At 40.1% G+C, this 15,901-nt stretch overlaps 1 protein-coding gene across 1 annotated transcript; it reads left to right on the top strand.

Moving 5' to 3' along the window:
- The first annotated feature begins 1,172 nt into the window (after window positions 1-1,172).
- On the top strand, window positions 1,173-6,479 carry rhoua (ras homolog family member Ua). The gene is made up of 4 exons (XM_020589945.1): window positions 1,173-1,820; window positions 2,289-2,347; window positions 3,415-3,603; window positions 3,901-6,479. Exons 1-4 carry the CDS (start codon window positions 1,529-1,531, stop codon window positions 4,183-4,185), a joined length of 825 nt encoding a protein of 274 aa, XP_020445601.1. The 5' UTR covers window positions 1,173-1,528; the 3' UTR covers window positions 4,186-6,479.
- Window positions 6,480-15,901: the final 9,422 nt, after the last annotated feature.

Below are 15,901 nucleotides of genomic sequence, written 5' to 3'. Positions count from 1 at the left end.
GGGGACCGAAGCCGCCACGGCTCCGCCTCCTCCAGGAAACCCAGAACAACCTCCGCGGAGGACATGTTTATACCGCGAAACACGAGAACGGAGATGATCTGTCTGTCAGATGAACAAACAGTATTAAATACTGTCCAGAAACAATCTCTTCAACCTCTCACTATGCAACATACATAAAGCACTGGTACAGCCCAGAAAAGCGTCCGTGTGAAAACACAGACTTGCGTGTATTTTGTTCCGCATCCTTCGCAGATTTCACTTTAAGAATTGTATGATATAATCTGTAACTGACTCGTATAGATTTATATGATGTACAATATGAATATGATTTTCAATAGTTTACCTGAAACTCTAAGACCACTAAAATATTATTATGTTTATATATAAGATTTTAATGAGTATCATGTTTCTTTTTCACTCCATTAGATGGTGCAAATGTCCTATCCGGGTCTACCAAAAAAGTTTGATAAGGTACTGTATCGCTAATCATATTTATTGGTCCTATGTTATCTAATTCTTAGCTCAAGTGGATTGTAGCAGTGGTTGAAAATGAAATGCAATTTTGAGGTACTTAATATTTTAAATATAATATAGTTTATGAAGCATTTCAGAGGGGTTTATCATATTTTCTAATGCACCGCATTGCTTTGGACACTTTAATGTTACTTGCCAGGCTATGAAATATGATGCATTGTTACAGAATAATCCACACAACATTAACAGTAAGCTTGACTAGCTATACCTAGCCTATAGGCTATAGTATTAAATGTTATTTAGCCTGTCAATGCAGCTATAATACAGTACATAATATAATATAGGTATGTGATTTTTCACCACTGGTTTTTATAGGAGTAACAAACTCTGCTGGTAAAATGAGACAAACTTTTTGACAAAGTGCCACATACACGCATTCATGTTTTTACTTCAGTTTTTGTGAGGACACTAAATGACATAATGCACTCCCTAGCTCCTTCCCATAACCTTAACTATTAGAACTAACCCAGCCTTTACCCTAAACCTAGTTCTAATTTTATCCTAACACTTAGTATTAATCCTCAAGCAGCCATTTGAACGTGCGCCAAAGTGAGGACCGACCAACAAGTCCTCAGTTCCAAGGTATTTAAAGCAAAGTGGTCCTCATAGCGACAGTCATACATGTACACACACACACGCGCGCGGTGATGTCATTAGCACGGCTCTCTCTGTCGATGACTGGACAGACACTGACTGTTACCAGCGGACAGCTAGCGGCAGTGGAATCGGTACTCTTTTAATCAGACTTAACTTCATATTTTAATGAGCCATGAAATTTAAAACAGACCCGGCCTCAGTCCTGGGCTGTGCCAGTTGAACAGATGTACACATTTTGTATAATTTAACCATGGAAACTAAAAGAAAGCGGACAGCAGCGACAACAAAGTCAGTTGACACAAACGGCTCTGGAACTCGGCAGATAACGGAAGAATGGACGATGTGAAAACTGGACCAAACCGGGACTGAATTTCCTCACCGGGTCTCCCCCTGCTCTATGTCACCCTCCTCTCCCTGCCAGATGCCTCCGCGGGGCGATGGTGGCTATAAGCCGGCACCAGTATCCCCTGCTCCGCCTGTCCCACCGAGGAGAGTCCGGAGCGGGGACACGGGCTCCGGCAGGACGCAGCTGTCCGGGGCAGGAGCAGCGGGAGGCAGGGCAGCGGAGAGACGTGTGAAGTGTGTGCTGGTGGGGGACGGAGCTGTGGGGAAAACCAGCCTGGTGGTCAGCTACACCACCAACGGGTATCCCACCGAGTATGTCCCGACCGCGTTTGACAACTTCTCAGGTAAAGGACGGAGACAACTCTACTAATTAATGACAAAAAGCCTACTTTAATGATATCTTAGCCTTTCTACATATGGTTTAAGTCGCCGTGAAGTATGTTTTACATACATTTCTTTAATTATAGAACATCTGTCATAACCTTTTAATACACTGGCCCATCTTTTACCTCTGCAAATGTCAAAACATTTCACCTGAAGTTCGATTATTCCACATAATCAATAACCTGGATGACTTACGGAAACAAATACTTACTAAACAATGAAACAAGTTACTTCTGTTGATAGACCAGTAAGTTAATTGCATCTTTTCTTTAAATTAGTCAAATAGTTACCAGAGTTAATGTTGTGTGATTGTTGTCAGCACATTTTGTTCATATAGATCTCTATTACTTTATATTTTTCACTGGAAAGCTACACTATGCTTTACACTTGTTATTGACCTTATGACGTGTGTGTGATTGTGTGTGTAGCGGTGGTGTCAGTGGATGGGCAGCCGGTCAAACTACAGCTTTGTGACACAGCTGGACAGGTCAGTGATCTCAACACAAACACACACAGAGCAGCAACAACACTTCCTTTTGGATTGTGTTGGTAACAATGCATCTGACAGGGAGAAGTTATTCTTTCTCTATTTCTAGTCCAATACTGAAGCACAAATGCTGTTTAAGTTGATAACTGACAGTGTAGTGCTACACAGGAAATGTGAGTAAAATGTGGCAGAAAGAGGATATGACATGCAACAAAGACTCCTGGCAGGAGTCAAGCATGGGATGTCAAGCATTGTTTTCCCCAAGAAATCATTTCTAGTAGAAAACTGAAGTAGTTTTTTTCCCAAACATAACAAACATCTAGTGTTTTGTCCTACTAACTCAAAATGTTGCTACAAATGTTGATACAGTTCTCTCGATTCAATTTGATATTTGATTATGAATTTACATCAGAAGGTGGCACAGTGGACCAGTGGTTAGTGCTGCCGCCTCACAGCAAGAAGGTTCTGGGTTTGAGCTCCGGCCGACCCTGGGCGAGTAAAATTCATATTTAGCAGTTGGCCAATAATATGTCAGGAGTTTAGTCCATGAATTTGTGCATGTAGGATGTCATAAGTTTAAATAATAAAAAAGAAATCATCATCACCCTGTGTGTTACTGTGTTCTGAGATATGACGACAGAATGAATAGGAGGATCCTAGTGGGAGGAAGGACAGAGTCAGAGCTCAAGGCAGTGAGAGAAAGTTAGAACCAGACATATCGTAATAGTTTATTATCTCAGTAACACTAGATTAACCCTCACTCTCTTGCATGCATACACACACCAAAAGAAGAAAAAAAAGGTCTTTTCTGTTGCTCCCTCTTCTTTGACCTTATCATCATGTCATCCCTCTCTCCTCCCCCTCTTTTCCTTTTTTTCTCCCACTACCCTGTCTAATTTTGCCAGGAGACAGGAATAACAGGATGTTGCGGATCACTACGTGCTGTTAAATGCTAGTGACACCTCTTCAGTTTATCAATATATGTTAGTTGTTTACTGGAGAAATTAGAGCTTCTCTCATTTTCTTCAACACTCTTATAAACACTGGATTTCTCCCAACCTTTCCAGGATGAGTTTGACAAGCTGCGTCCTCTGTGTTACACCAGTGCAGATGTGTTCCTGCTGTGCTTTAGTGTCGTCAGTCCGGCCTCTTTCCAGAACGTTCCTGAGAAGTGGGTCCCAGAGATCCGGAGACACGCCCCCATCACTCCCCTTGTCCTCGTTGGGACGCAGTGTGACCTCCGAGAGGATGTCAAGGTGTGGGCGATAATTCACATTACGTCTACTTCTAGTGTTTGTTTATTAACTCTTAAACATTCTCGTCATCATGTAATCAAACAAATGAACTGAGTCTGCTTTATGGCACCAAGAAATTCCATATGTTTTACAGTAAAGCAAAGAATGAAAAATTGTTAAACATCTGTGTTTCTTACTGATATCAGTTCTCAAAAACTTTATCATGTTTATGGGAAATACAGTATACAGTAAGCAGTTTTAAGATACAGTAAATGCTAGTGATGCTCCTGGCGTAACAGTGTTTCCTCCTTTCTTTAGGTTCTCATTGACCTGGCTAAGTACCGGGAGCAGCCTGTGGACCCAGCAGACGCTTGGGACTGTGCGATGGAGATTGGGGCTGTGGCCTACATGGACTGCTCTTCCCTTACCCAAAAAAATCTTAAGGAAGTATTTGACACAGCCATACTGGCCAGCCTGCAGGACCACAACTCCCATAAACACCCAAGAGGGAAACAAAAACAACGGAAAAAGCACAGGCAGACACCGAACAAGATGAAGAGTCTGTCAAAGTCATGGTGGAAGAGGTACTGCTGCGTGGCCTAGAGCAGAGCTGCAACTGGTTTGGGGCTTGCTGTCAGCGAGGCGTTAATGCTCTGATCCTGGTCTGGATTCACCTGGGTTTGGGCTCTACCTGAACTCCCCTTCAGTTCGGGTTTCTCTCTAACAGAGCCTGATGTTGAGAAGGACCTCAAGTGTAGCTGAGAACCAAAGTATGACTTCATGAATCTAAAATGTTTTAGTCTGGGCATGGATGAGAGTTGCTACTGAGCCCAGCATGGATCTAGCAGAACCTGCCCTGTTTCCAAGAATGAAACAGGGATTTTTGTGCTTACGTGTCCCTTCTTCTAAGATGGTTTTAATCCTAGCCTGCCTCCAGTGTGAGCTCTGCGCAGGAGAAGGTGCTCCTGCCTCTCCTGATGAACCAGGACTTCGTGTGACTAGACCACCTCTAAGTCATGGTGGTTGTAATCGGGTTGTGTAGACAGGTTTAGGTTTGAACAGAATCAGAAAAAGTCTATTTTAACACATTCATTACAACTCTCTTTAGTCTGGTGCTCTGGTTAAACTTTACCACTCCAAGTATGGGCTTGTGTAGTTTTATAGCCTGCTGTTGTTAGCAACATAAATTTAACGGCAACTAAACTTTGTGATTTAGTCTGGTTTCCAGTATTCATTATTAGAAAGAACTGTTGACTGAAATAGAGTGGTTCAGACCAAACCTCATTGTTATTTACATGCTGTAGAACTAATTCTGGATTTTCTGACCCAGACCTCATTATTGTATAACTAGACATGGTTTAAGTCCAAAATTAGTCAACAAATACAGCCTGTAATTCATTTTAATAGTGCTTTTTTAAAATGGCGTCATTGCTATTCTAATGGTCACATGCAGAGTTTACTGTGGTGCAGCCTGTGTATCTAATATGGAACCTGGATCTTAGACTCGGTCTAGATCTGGTTGGGTTTATAGGGTTTTTGTTTGAATATCGGTGTGATGAAACACACAAGCATCGTTGGGTAAGAGCAGGTTCTATCTTTACTCAGGAAAACACAACACTGCATGTAGGAATCAGTGACCTACTTCAGGCTTCCACTGGTAGCTGTGCTAGTTGACCTTGACCTTAATGGGGAATGTTTTTCCTCCTATCTGTTGTCATGTTGTTCCACAAGCCACAACCCGGCTCAGTGTGGTAGCCAGGTGACTGCTCTGGAGCCCTTTCCCCATGCAAATGAAGAATTCATTATAAATGTGAATTTGAAAGTCTTATCCTGTTAACCTGTAACTAACCCAAGCTGTATAAACTGCAAGGCAGGAAAACACTTTATGTGGGTTTCAGATAATAGTACTGCTTGAGGCACGTTTGACTTATCTTTCCACAGGCTTAAATATCTTTAGGTGTAAGCACCGATCAGAATTAGATCAACCAAGTGCCCTTTGTGTGTGTTTAAATTTACAGAATGGATTCAGCTGTGGAGAATGGAGTACGTTTGTAGCTATAAAATTATTCTGGGCAAAGTGAAATAATTAACAAATCAGATTTAGTTTCCTGGCTTTTCAATGCAGTTGTGTATCTAAGACTGTGAAGTTTGAATTGTGTACACATTGAGTGAAATTTGCTCCTTGTAGTTATAGTTTGGTTCATTATTCTTGTTACTCTGTAAATTATGATCTTCTGCTTTATTTCAGTGGTAACCATCGTTCGTTTCTACCATTCTGCCCCCACGCTGCTTTAATACTGCACAGACATCCATTGTCCACCCTCTGTATGCTCTGTTAGCTCTGCAGCCTCTCTCCAATAGATTACGTTTTATAGTTTGTAAAGCAGAAATTAAAAGGCAAACTAAAAAAACAAAATGTGTGGCTGTTAAACACTCTTCTGCCACATCTCCCTTTGTACATTGTAGCTACTAAAACACAACCAAAACCCAGTCATTTGAAACAATTTCTCTAGAGCACCTACATCTGAATGGCTCATTGTATTAGACTGACTGTAGCAGAAGGCAACGTCTCGAAGCAGATCTGTTGTGCTGTAGTGTATATGCAACAAAATCATTCATATCGATCGGACATAAACACAAACAAGAATTTTCACACTTGCATTTCCATGCATCACTTGCATAAACCATGGCCTAAACTCATCTAGAGGCAAGTTAAATCTTTGTCATGTGTGCAAACCCAGAGTGTACCCATGTCACAACATTTCACTTAACAACTAATAAATTGCTCTTTTTTTCTGTTTTATTCTAAGTGATTCACACCAATGATCTTAACTCCATGTTTCTGATAATATCCCTAAAAAGTCATCTGTAACTACATTAAAGTAGGCTTTAGTAAATCCTGGGCTGTCTCATTTTCTGAGTGTGAAATACTAAATGTTAGCACAGAGCTAAAGAACTTGTAAGCCCTATGCTAACAGGAATTTAAACTCAGGATTAGGTCATTTCCTAACGTGGAGCTGTTTTCCACATCTCTTTTCTATGCCTGCTAATTCGCTCCAACATTTCTCTAGTGTGTGGTTCCCAGTCAGTTTTCAGCTGGTGTGAATGGAGTGAGCTGTGGTGCACCATTAAAGTTTATTTATAATAATTCCTTTTAAATTAAGCTGTACTGTGAAGCTATACAGGTGCTGGTCATAAAATTAGAATATCATCAAAAAGTTGATTTATTTCATTAATTCCATTCAAAAAGTGAAACTTGTATATTATATCCATTCATTACACACAGACTGATATATTTCAAATGTTTATTTCTTTTAATTTTGATGATTATAACTGACAACCAATGAAAACCCCAAATTCGGTATCTCAGAAAATTAGAATATTGTGAAAAGGTTCAATATTGAAGACACCTGGTGCCACACTCTAATCAGCTATTTGACTCAAAACACCTGCAAAGGCCTTTAAATGGTGTCTCAGTCTAGTTCTGTAGGCTACACAATCATGGGGAAGACTGCTGACCTGACAGTTGTCCAAAAGACCACCATTGACACCTTGCACAAGGAGGGCAAGACACAAAAGGTCATTGCAGAAGAGGCTGGCTGTTCACAGAGCTCTGTGTCCAAGCACATTAATAGAGAGGCGAAGGGAAGGAAAAGATGTGGTAGAAAAAAGTGTACAAGCAAAAGGGATAACCGCACCCTGGAGAGGATTGTGAAACAAAACTGATTCAAAAATGTGGGGGAGATTCACAAAGAGTGGACTGCAGCTGGAGTCAGTGCTTCCAGAACCACTACGCACAGACATGTGAAAGACATGGGTTTCAGCTGTCGCATTCCTTGTGTCAAGCCACTCTTGAACAACAGACAGCGTCAGAAGCGTCTCACCTGGGCTAAAGACAAAAAGGACTGGACTGCTGCTGAGTGGTCCAAAGTCATGTTCTCTGATGAAAGTAACTTTTGCATTACCTTTGGAAATCAGGGTCCCAGAGTCTGGAGGAAGAGAGGAGAGGCACAGAATCCACGTTGCTTGAGGTCCAGTGTAAAGTTTCCACAGTCAGTGATGGTTTGGGGTGCCATGTCATCTGCTGGTGTTGGTCCACTGTGTTTTCTGAGGTCCAAGGTCAATGCAGCTGTATACCAGGAAGTTTTAGAGCACTTCATGCTTCCTGCTGCTGACCAACTTTATGGAGATGCAGATTTCATTTTCCAACAGGACTTGGCACCTGCACACAGTGCCAAAGCTACCAGTACCTGGTTTAAGGACCATGGTATCCCTGTTCTTAATTGGCCAGCAAACTCGCCTGACCTTAACCCCATAGAAAATCTATGGGGTATTGTGAAGAGGAAGATGCGATATGCCAGACCCAACAATGCAGAAGAGCTGAAGGCCACTATCAGAGCAACCTGGGCTCTCGTAACACCTGAGCAGTGCCACAGACTGATCGACTCCATGCCACGCCGCATTGCTGCAGTAATTCAGGCAAAAGGAGCCCCAACTAAGTATTGAGTGCTGTACATGCTCATACTTTTCATGTTCATACTTTTCAGTTGGCCAAGATTTCTAAAAATCCTTTCTTTGTATTGGTATTCAGTAATATTCTAATTTTCTGAGATACCGAATTTGGGGTTTTCATTGGTTGTCAGCTATAATCATCAAAATTAAAAGAAATAAACATTTGAAATATATCAGTCTGTGTGTAATGAATGAATATGATATACAAGTTTCACTTTTTGAATGGAATTAATGAAATAAATCAACTTTTTGATGATATTCTAATTTTATGACCAGCACCTGTATTCTAACAAACCCAAATTAAAACTTTGAGTTTGCCTGTTAATGCACTCCTTGTACATTATTGTGGAGGATTTGAACAATTATACACATCTCTGAGACATTTTCACCCAGTTTTGTTAACTACTCTATGAGACTTTTTGTTATTATGTGTTCCTGGACACCAAACACCACTACACTTGATGTTGGAACCAAAATTTGGTTTCTACAGGTTTATCCTCCAAAAATATGTAACCAAACTGATCCTGATCAGTTTCCTGATGTTACAGCTGCTGCTGAATGGGCTCCCTGTGTTTATTCATGGTAGCAAATGCATTGCTTCTTACAGGGGAAAAGGACCAATAAATTGCGTGTCTTACTGTTTGTGAGCAGCTTTGGCTAATGGTAGATTTAAGTAGGCTAAAGGTCACACAGATCATTATAACAATTGGCATTTCTTCGGTTTGGTTTTACATTCACAGGTTATAGAGTTTTCAGGGAGAGCAGAACATTTCCCATCATAGAGTTTGTTTGCATGCAGCATTTGATCCAGGCCTGCATTTAGACTGAGAAAGATTGATTTGTGTGTATATAAACACATTAAAATGGTATTTGTGTTAGGGCCTGTGTGGCTCAGGAGACACTGAACCCCTAGCATCTTCTGGTGGTCTTTAGAGTTCCACTTCAGAGACATTTTAATATTTGCATATAAAAATACTCAGCTATAAACAATATATAGTCTAACACAGTTTTCCCCCCAAAATTTCAGTGAACCTCTGGAATAGGCCTCAACATTGGGTCCTCATTGTGCATTCCAGCATCTATGAATATTCAACAATGTGCAGTATTAAGAGCAACAGAATCTGCATAGACAGAAGGTCAGGGTGGGTGCCACCACACAGGACTTTGGAACAGGACCATTGTTTATTAACCTGGCACACTGCATTTAGTATTGTAACCATGATGCCAAAGGTCCGGCACATGATAACAGCCTACTGAGCTGACTAGGAGGTGGAGTAGGACCCCACTAAGCCACATCTGTGGTCCTGATAACAACTGATAACAGCCATTGAATGGTGTGATGACATTTAAAGTGGGTGTATAACCCTTTAAACTGAATCTTTGTGAGGTTTTCTGGTCACAAGCAATAGTTAAGGAATAACATAGTTTAGCAGTAAATCACCTAGAGAAGAGTCATAAAGTCAGAAAAATTAGTTATAGAACAAATTCTAACTGAAGTTAGCAAACATAAGACACCAGAAGCTACTAGTCATGCTGGGCCAAGGATCCCTGCAGCAGTGTATTGTATTGAACAATGTTGCATTTCTTCTTCTTATAAATTCAGCTTTTCATGTGTTAGACAAAGATTGTGTTATTTCTTCTTTCAGCAGTCTCATTTAATTGTTTTAACTGTTTGTCAGGGGCCAGAACAGCCTGGTTGATCCACAGCAGTAAACAGTATGGTCTGTATGACAGATGAATGGCTTTGTAATGTAGAACAGATGGGTTTCTGAAAGTGATCTACTGTGTAGACAGCCAGAGAGGGGACATGACAGTGATTATCTACTAGGTAGACAGATAACTGCGCTGCTGAGTCAGTGTTTGGGGAAGATAAGAAAGAAATGTTAATATCCTGTGTTTGGGACAAGTGTGCAGTCAGGATGTGAAGTTCACTAGTGGTGGTCTAATGAATGTAATGGTAGTAGCTGACTTCAGGTTTTGGTTTTTATTTGGTGTTGGAACAGGGTTTCAAACTGCTAATAGGTGTGGTGAAGTGAGCGATTTGATGACTCATATTTTGGATGTTTATAAGCCAGGCTGGGGGGCTGTAGGTGCAGACGGGTGTGAAATGAAAATGAAAGTCCAGAATAAATGAGTGGAAACACGCAGGGGTCACTGATTAATCTGCGGACTATTTTCCTAATTATATTATTTGTCATTTTATTTGCAGAATGTCAAACATTGGAAAAAAAATGCCCATTTGACTTTCCAGAGTCAAGGGTGGTGTTTTCAAATGTCATGTTTTGTCCAACAAATCCAAAGATATTTAATTTATTCTCACATCTGACAAAGAAAAGCATCAGCTCCTTACATTAAAAAAAGGTGAAACCAGAAAATGCTGGTGATTGTTGCTTATTAATAGTTGCCAGTTAATTGTCTATCATTGTTCCGACCAATGGTTGCAGCTCTAGAAATGTCTTAATGAGGATGAGGAGGTGTGTTGAACACAGTGAGGGGATCTGTTTTGGAAGATTGATGTTTCCTCCCTCCAGCAGAGGAGCACGGAAGCTCCTCTGGATACACTTTAAGTCTCTGTTGTGCACTTTATGCTAGGTTTTCCTTTAATTTGTCAAAATACACCCATAGGAAATGAACAGAAGTCAGTCTTGAGATTTAACTGAAAGTGCATAAAGCACACCTGAGCTCACTCACATGGGACACCAGCTGAGAACTTCTCTAAGGAAACACACACACTCAGCCTGTGTGAACCATCACCATGTTTTCACTGTCCACGCATGAAAAAACCTTTTAACACATAATGTTCTGCTGCAATCGGCTCACGCTGAATTTTCTGTTGAGCTGGTAGCGTCAGTCCAAGTAAGATGTGCTTGTAGAGAGGTTTTTACCCTGAGAAATAAAGAAAATTTGTCATAACACATGCTGTGTATTGCTGATTTTGAAGCCTGGTGCTCAGAGGTGGGACTGAGAATTTGAGACTGTGTCCTCCATGACCTGTTCAGTTATCCTTCCATGAACACAGACTGTAAAGGAGAATATGTTTTGCTGTTGCTGCTGTTTTTAAGTATTCACAAGTACACAGAATTTGTCTGTATATTAGTATATTTCTGTGGCTGTTCACCAACACAATTTCACAGATTTTACTGGAAAGGAGAAACTAAATCGTCAGCAGCATGAATGATGATAAAGCAGACTCATGACTGCTTTTTTGTGACAACACAGCTTTTCTTTGTTGTTTTGTTTCATATTTAACATGTTTTTTGTAGCTAAGGTAATATTTTGTAATTGCTCGGCAGTCTGTGATAACCAAGGGCAACAACATTGGTGCATTCATTAATGGACATCAGGAGAGAGGTGACAATGTTTCGGGATATAGAAGTACACCCATTAAACCCACACACACTCAGATGCCCTCTGAATGTTACCCAACTTCAGACTGGATCATTGTAAGGAAACTCTCCAGGCCCTCATGGTTATGCAAAAACCTTTTTTTGAAGGCTGTCATGTGACATTTGGTTAGTGGCATGTCTCTGTTCTTGGATGTGATGTGTGTTAGGGAGCATGTCCTGATGTTAACTCTGTCTGGGAAACAAATGGCTCTACTTGGCCTGACAACACAGAGTTAGTCCATAATAAAAAGGCCGACTTTGCACTGGTTAGATCTGCTCTGCTCTGTGACATAAGCAGTGCCAGGTTCTTTTTGATGATATTAATCAGATGTTATTCTGGGAAAATATCATCAGACAAACAATAAACATTATGGCACTACTTTTCCAAATGTCTTGGTCTCCAGCTAATTTTCACCTTTGACATAATGCTTTTATTTGCAATCTAAACCTCCCAAGGTCAGCAACATGATATAATGATCATATAATAACAGCAGGTAATGAAATATTTAATCAGAATGTAATGAAATGTTCCCTTAGATGGGTTTTAAATCTAATTTGGCCTGTTAACAAACCTTTGATACTTTGCAGATGCTGAAAAAAAAAAAACGGTTAACACATGTAGCACAAGATGCCGATATCATTATGTGAAATTAGGTCCTAAAATGTTTATAAGGTCAGTTCAAAATTGTTTCCACAGCTTTGATGATGTGTTTTCATCATGCCATTATATCATGTTGTATCAGTGATTAGAATTACATACTTGGCCACATCCTATTTCAGACTTTTCCATATTTATTATTGTGAAAAAACTGCCACCAGTTTAAAGCCTTGGTTAATTTAAAGGTAGGGTTGGAGATCCTGGAAAGACCAGCAAGAGAAAGCTTGATTTTTAAAGTAGACAAGTATTCATCAGGTTGAAAAAAAGAATTTCAAGATAAGCAACAACAAATTCTTCTGAAAAAAATCTTTAACCCTACCTTTAATAATTGCAAAAATATTGCATTTGCCAGCAATGTATTATGCTCTAGTTCTATTAAACATATTTCTCAATTAGAAATGTGTTTATTGTGACATTTAAAGATGGCGAAACAGAGAAGGAAAGAGAGATGCACCAGGCACTGGTCATCATCCTACATCTGAATTACTACACACTGAACACACATTCACACTGATGGGAAACAGGGATTAGTAACTGATATGCAGCCTCCCTCTGTGGCCTCTTAAACCAGATGTAAGCAGTTGGTGTGCACACACAGACACACACACTAACACTTTTGCCAGTGAACAAGCCAGAACTTTTGGCCTTTTCTTAGCTGTCCGGAGTTCAAAGACGCTGCGTAAGTGTATCTCTGTAGCCCATGAATGTCTGGTGGAGGACAACAGCTCCTTGAAGATCTGTAACTGTTAGATGGTTTGACTTGTGCCACATTTCAGATCTGAAGCCTTAATGCAACATTTGAATCTTCATTTTAGAATAACAAGTAAGTGAATGCTGCTCATAAACTACACAGTCAGAAATACAAACCTCATATTCATGGGAAGTGACAGTGCCGTGGAAAGAAAGGTGACGTGTGTTTGTGTTTTTTCAGAGTGACCGATATTGAGGGTGTGCATGTCTGTTTAAGCTAAAACAGGCAGTGGGGGAGAGAGATGAGATGTGATGTGATGTTGTGTGGTAATAGCAGGGAGTCAGGTTCATCAGATACACACTATCAGTCATAGGAGAACAGGGAGGATGATTCACCACAGTTTTTATGTTTCTGTAGAAAATCTGAGTTTTAATTATTTTAGCAATAACAGCTGTGACCTTTGACTATTTCATCTTGAAATTTCTGCATTCACTCAAACCTGGACAGCCTTTGTACAGTCCAGACTATAAGTATTTGGACAGTTCTACATTTTGTGTTTTTTTAAGCACTGTGTTTCAGTACATTCATTTTGAAATGAAATAATGGGCATTACATTAAATTGCCATGTCCCTTTTTTAATTTGAGCAGGTTTATATCAGCATAGAAAGAACAATATAAGAGATACAGCCCTTTTTCAGGGGCTCATGAGTAACTGGATAGATAAATACACTGTGTAATGTGTTCGCCTACTCTACATTCTGATGTCCTGATATGTGTGTATCAGTTCTTACATGTATGCCTATATGTGTGTGAGTGTATGTGCACAAGTGTGTTTGTGAACAGTCAACTGTATGCATGTGTGGTCAAGTCCAGGAATGTGTGATGAACCCTGATATTGTTTTATATTTAGCACATATTTGTACCTGCAGACCTTGTTGCTGCACATGTACAGTCTTATGCAAAAGTTAGGGCACCCCTTGATAAATAACAGATTTTGGTGATTTTTTATTTGAACAGATGTTAACACAGTTTCTCTTGGAAATGGAAAAAATGCACAATATTTTCTGCAAACAGTGATGCATAGTTACTTCTTATGCCATAAATTGAACAAAAATAAAAAATAAAAACATGATTATGGCATGGTGCAAAAGTTTGGGCACCCTAAGAGTTCCAGAGTCTCAAAGTCTCTCACAAGGTATCAGACCTTAATCAGCTCGTTAGATCTGATGCACAGCAACAGCTGTCATTGGTAAATGCCAATTTCAAAGCTGTACAAATACTTTGACTCTTCAAACCTTGTGCACACACTTGTGGACACCCAGCAACCATGGGTTCCTCTAAGCAGCTGTGTAAGACCCTGAAAATGAAAGTTATTGATGCCCACAATGCAGGAGAAGGCTACAAGAAGATAGCAAAGCGTTGTCAGCTTGCAGTTTCCACAGTAAGAAATGTAATTAAGAGATGGCAGATCAGGGGAACTGTGGAGGTCAAGATGAGATCTGGAAGACCAAGAAAACTCTCGGACAGAACTGCTCGTATGCTGGTCAGAAAGACAAATCAAAACCCCCATTTGACTGCAAAAAACCTGCAGGAAGATTTAGCAGACTCAGGAGTGGTGGTGCACCGTTCCACTGTGCAGCGATGCTTGCACAGACAAGGCCTTCATGGAAGAGTCAGCAGAAGAAAACCTTATCTGCGTCCCCATCATAAAATCCAACGTCTGAAGTATGCAACAGGACATCTACAGAAGCCCGATGCGTTTTGGAAACAAGTGCTGTGGACTGATGAAGTTAAAATAGAACTCTTTGGACACAATCAGCAAAGGCATGTTTGGAGAAAAAAAGGAGCAGCATTTCATGAAAAGAACACCTTGCCAACTATTAAGCATGGGGGTGGATCTATCATGCTCTGGGGTTGTGTTGCAGCCAGTGGCACAGGAAACATTGCACGGGTGGAGGGAAGAATGGATTCCACTAAATACCAGCAAATTCTGGAAGCAAACATCACACCATCTGTAAAAAAGCTGAAGCTGAAAAGAGGATGGCTTCTACAACAGGACAATGATCCTAAACATACCTCGAAATCCACTATGGAATACCTCAAGAGACGCAGGCTGAAGGTTTTGGAATGGCCATCACAGTCCCCTGATTTAAACATCATTGAAAATTTGTGGGTAGATCTTAAAAGAGCTGTGCATGCAAGACGACCAAAGAATATTACAGAACTAGAAGCCTTTTGCAAGGAAGAATGGGAGAAGATCCCAAGTACAAGAATTGAAAGACTTTTAGCTGGCTATGAAAAGCGTTTGCAAGCTGTGATATCTGCCAGAGGAGGTGTTACTAAGTACTGATTGTGTAGGGTGCCCAAACTTTTGCACCATGCCATAATAATGTTTTTATTTTTTATTTTTGTTCAATTTATGGCATAAGAAGTAACTATGCATCACTGTTTGCAGAAAATATTGTGCATTTTTTCCATTTCCAAGAGAAACTGTGTTAACATCTGTTCAAATAAAAAAATCACCAAAATCTGTTATTTATCAAGGGGTGCCTAAACTTTTGCATAAGACTGTACATGCATGTACAGTAGAGACACCTGCATGTGTGCTGACGTGTGTGTATTACCATAAAACCAAATGCTGTACAATCAGCCTCCCCATCTCACTTACTGAAAGATCTTGTTTTCCTTGTCTTTATTTATTATTCTTCCGTACATTTTTTGGCCCTTGACTACTTCAGCAGATAGAAAAACCATTCAGGTATCAAAATGTTCAGCTTTTTCAGGACATGCGGGGATCTATTCAGAATTTTCCTAAACTTCATACTTTTTAAATTATTCAGCTTTATTCTGAAAATTTTGCCCCATTCAAATGAATGGGGAAATTCAACTTCAGCATACTTTCAGCTTCAGCTATCAAAATGTTCAGCTCTTCAAGGACATTCATGCTTCTCTTCAGAGGTTTTCTAAACTTCATACTTTTGAAATATTTAGCTTTATTTTGAAAATCTTGCCCCATTCAAATGAATGGGAAAATTTTATTTCTGCATTCTTTCAGCTATTTCAGATATTAAA

This window comes from Monopterus albus, unplaced genomic scaffold, assembly GCF_001952655.1.
Source record: "Monopterus albus unplaced genomic scaffold, M_albus_1.0 scaffold10.1, whole genome shotgun sequence".
Lineage (NCBI taxonomy): Eukaryota > Metazoa > Chordata > Actinopteri > Synbranchiformes > Synbranchidae > Monopterus > Monopterus albus.
This window is presented reverse-complemented; position numbering and strand designations above follow the sequence as displayed.

What these genes read in the sequence shown, in the direction of transcription:
- rhoua (XM_020589945.1), top strand. Translation starts at nt 1,529, where the DNA reads ATGTCACCCTCCTCTCCCTGCCAGATGCCTCCGCGGGGCGATGGTGGC. An exon ending in CGCGTTTGACAACTTCTCAG is followed by an intron (nt 1,821 to 2,288) that starts GTAAAGGACGGA and finishes TTGTGTGTGTAG; the next exon opens with CGGTGGTGTCAGTGGATGGG. An exon ending in TTTGTGACACAGCTGGACAG is followed by an intron (nt 2,348 to 3,414) that starts GTCAGTGATCTC and finishes CAACCTTTCCAG; the next exon opens with GATGAGTTTGACAAGCTGCG.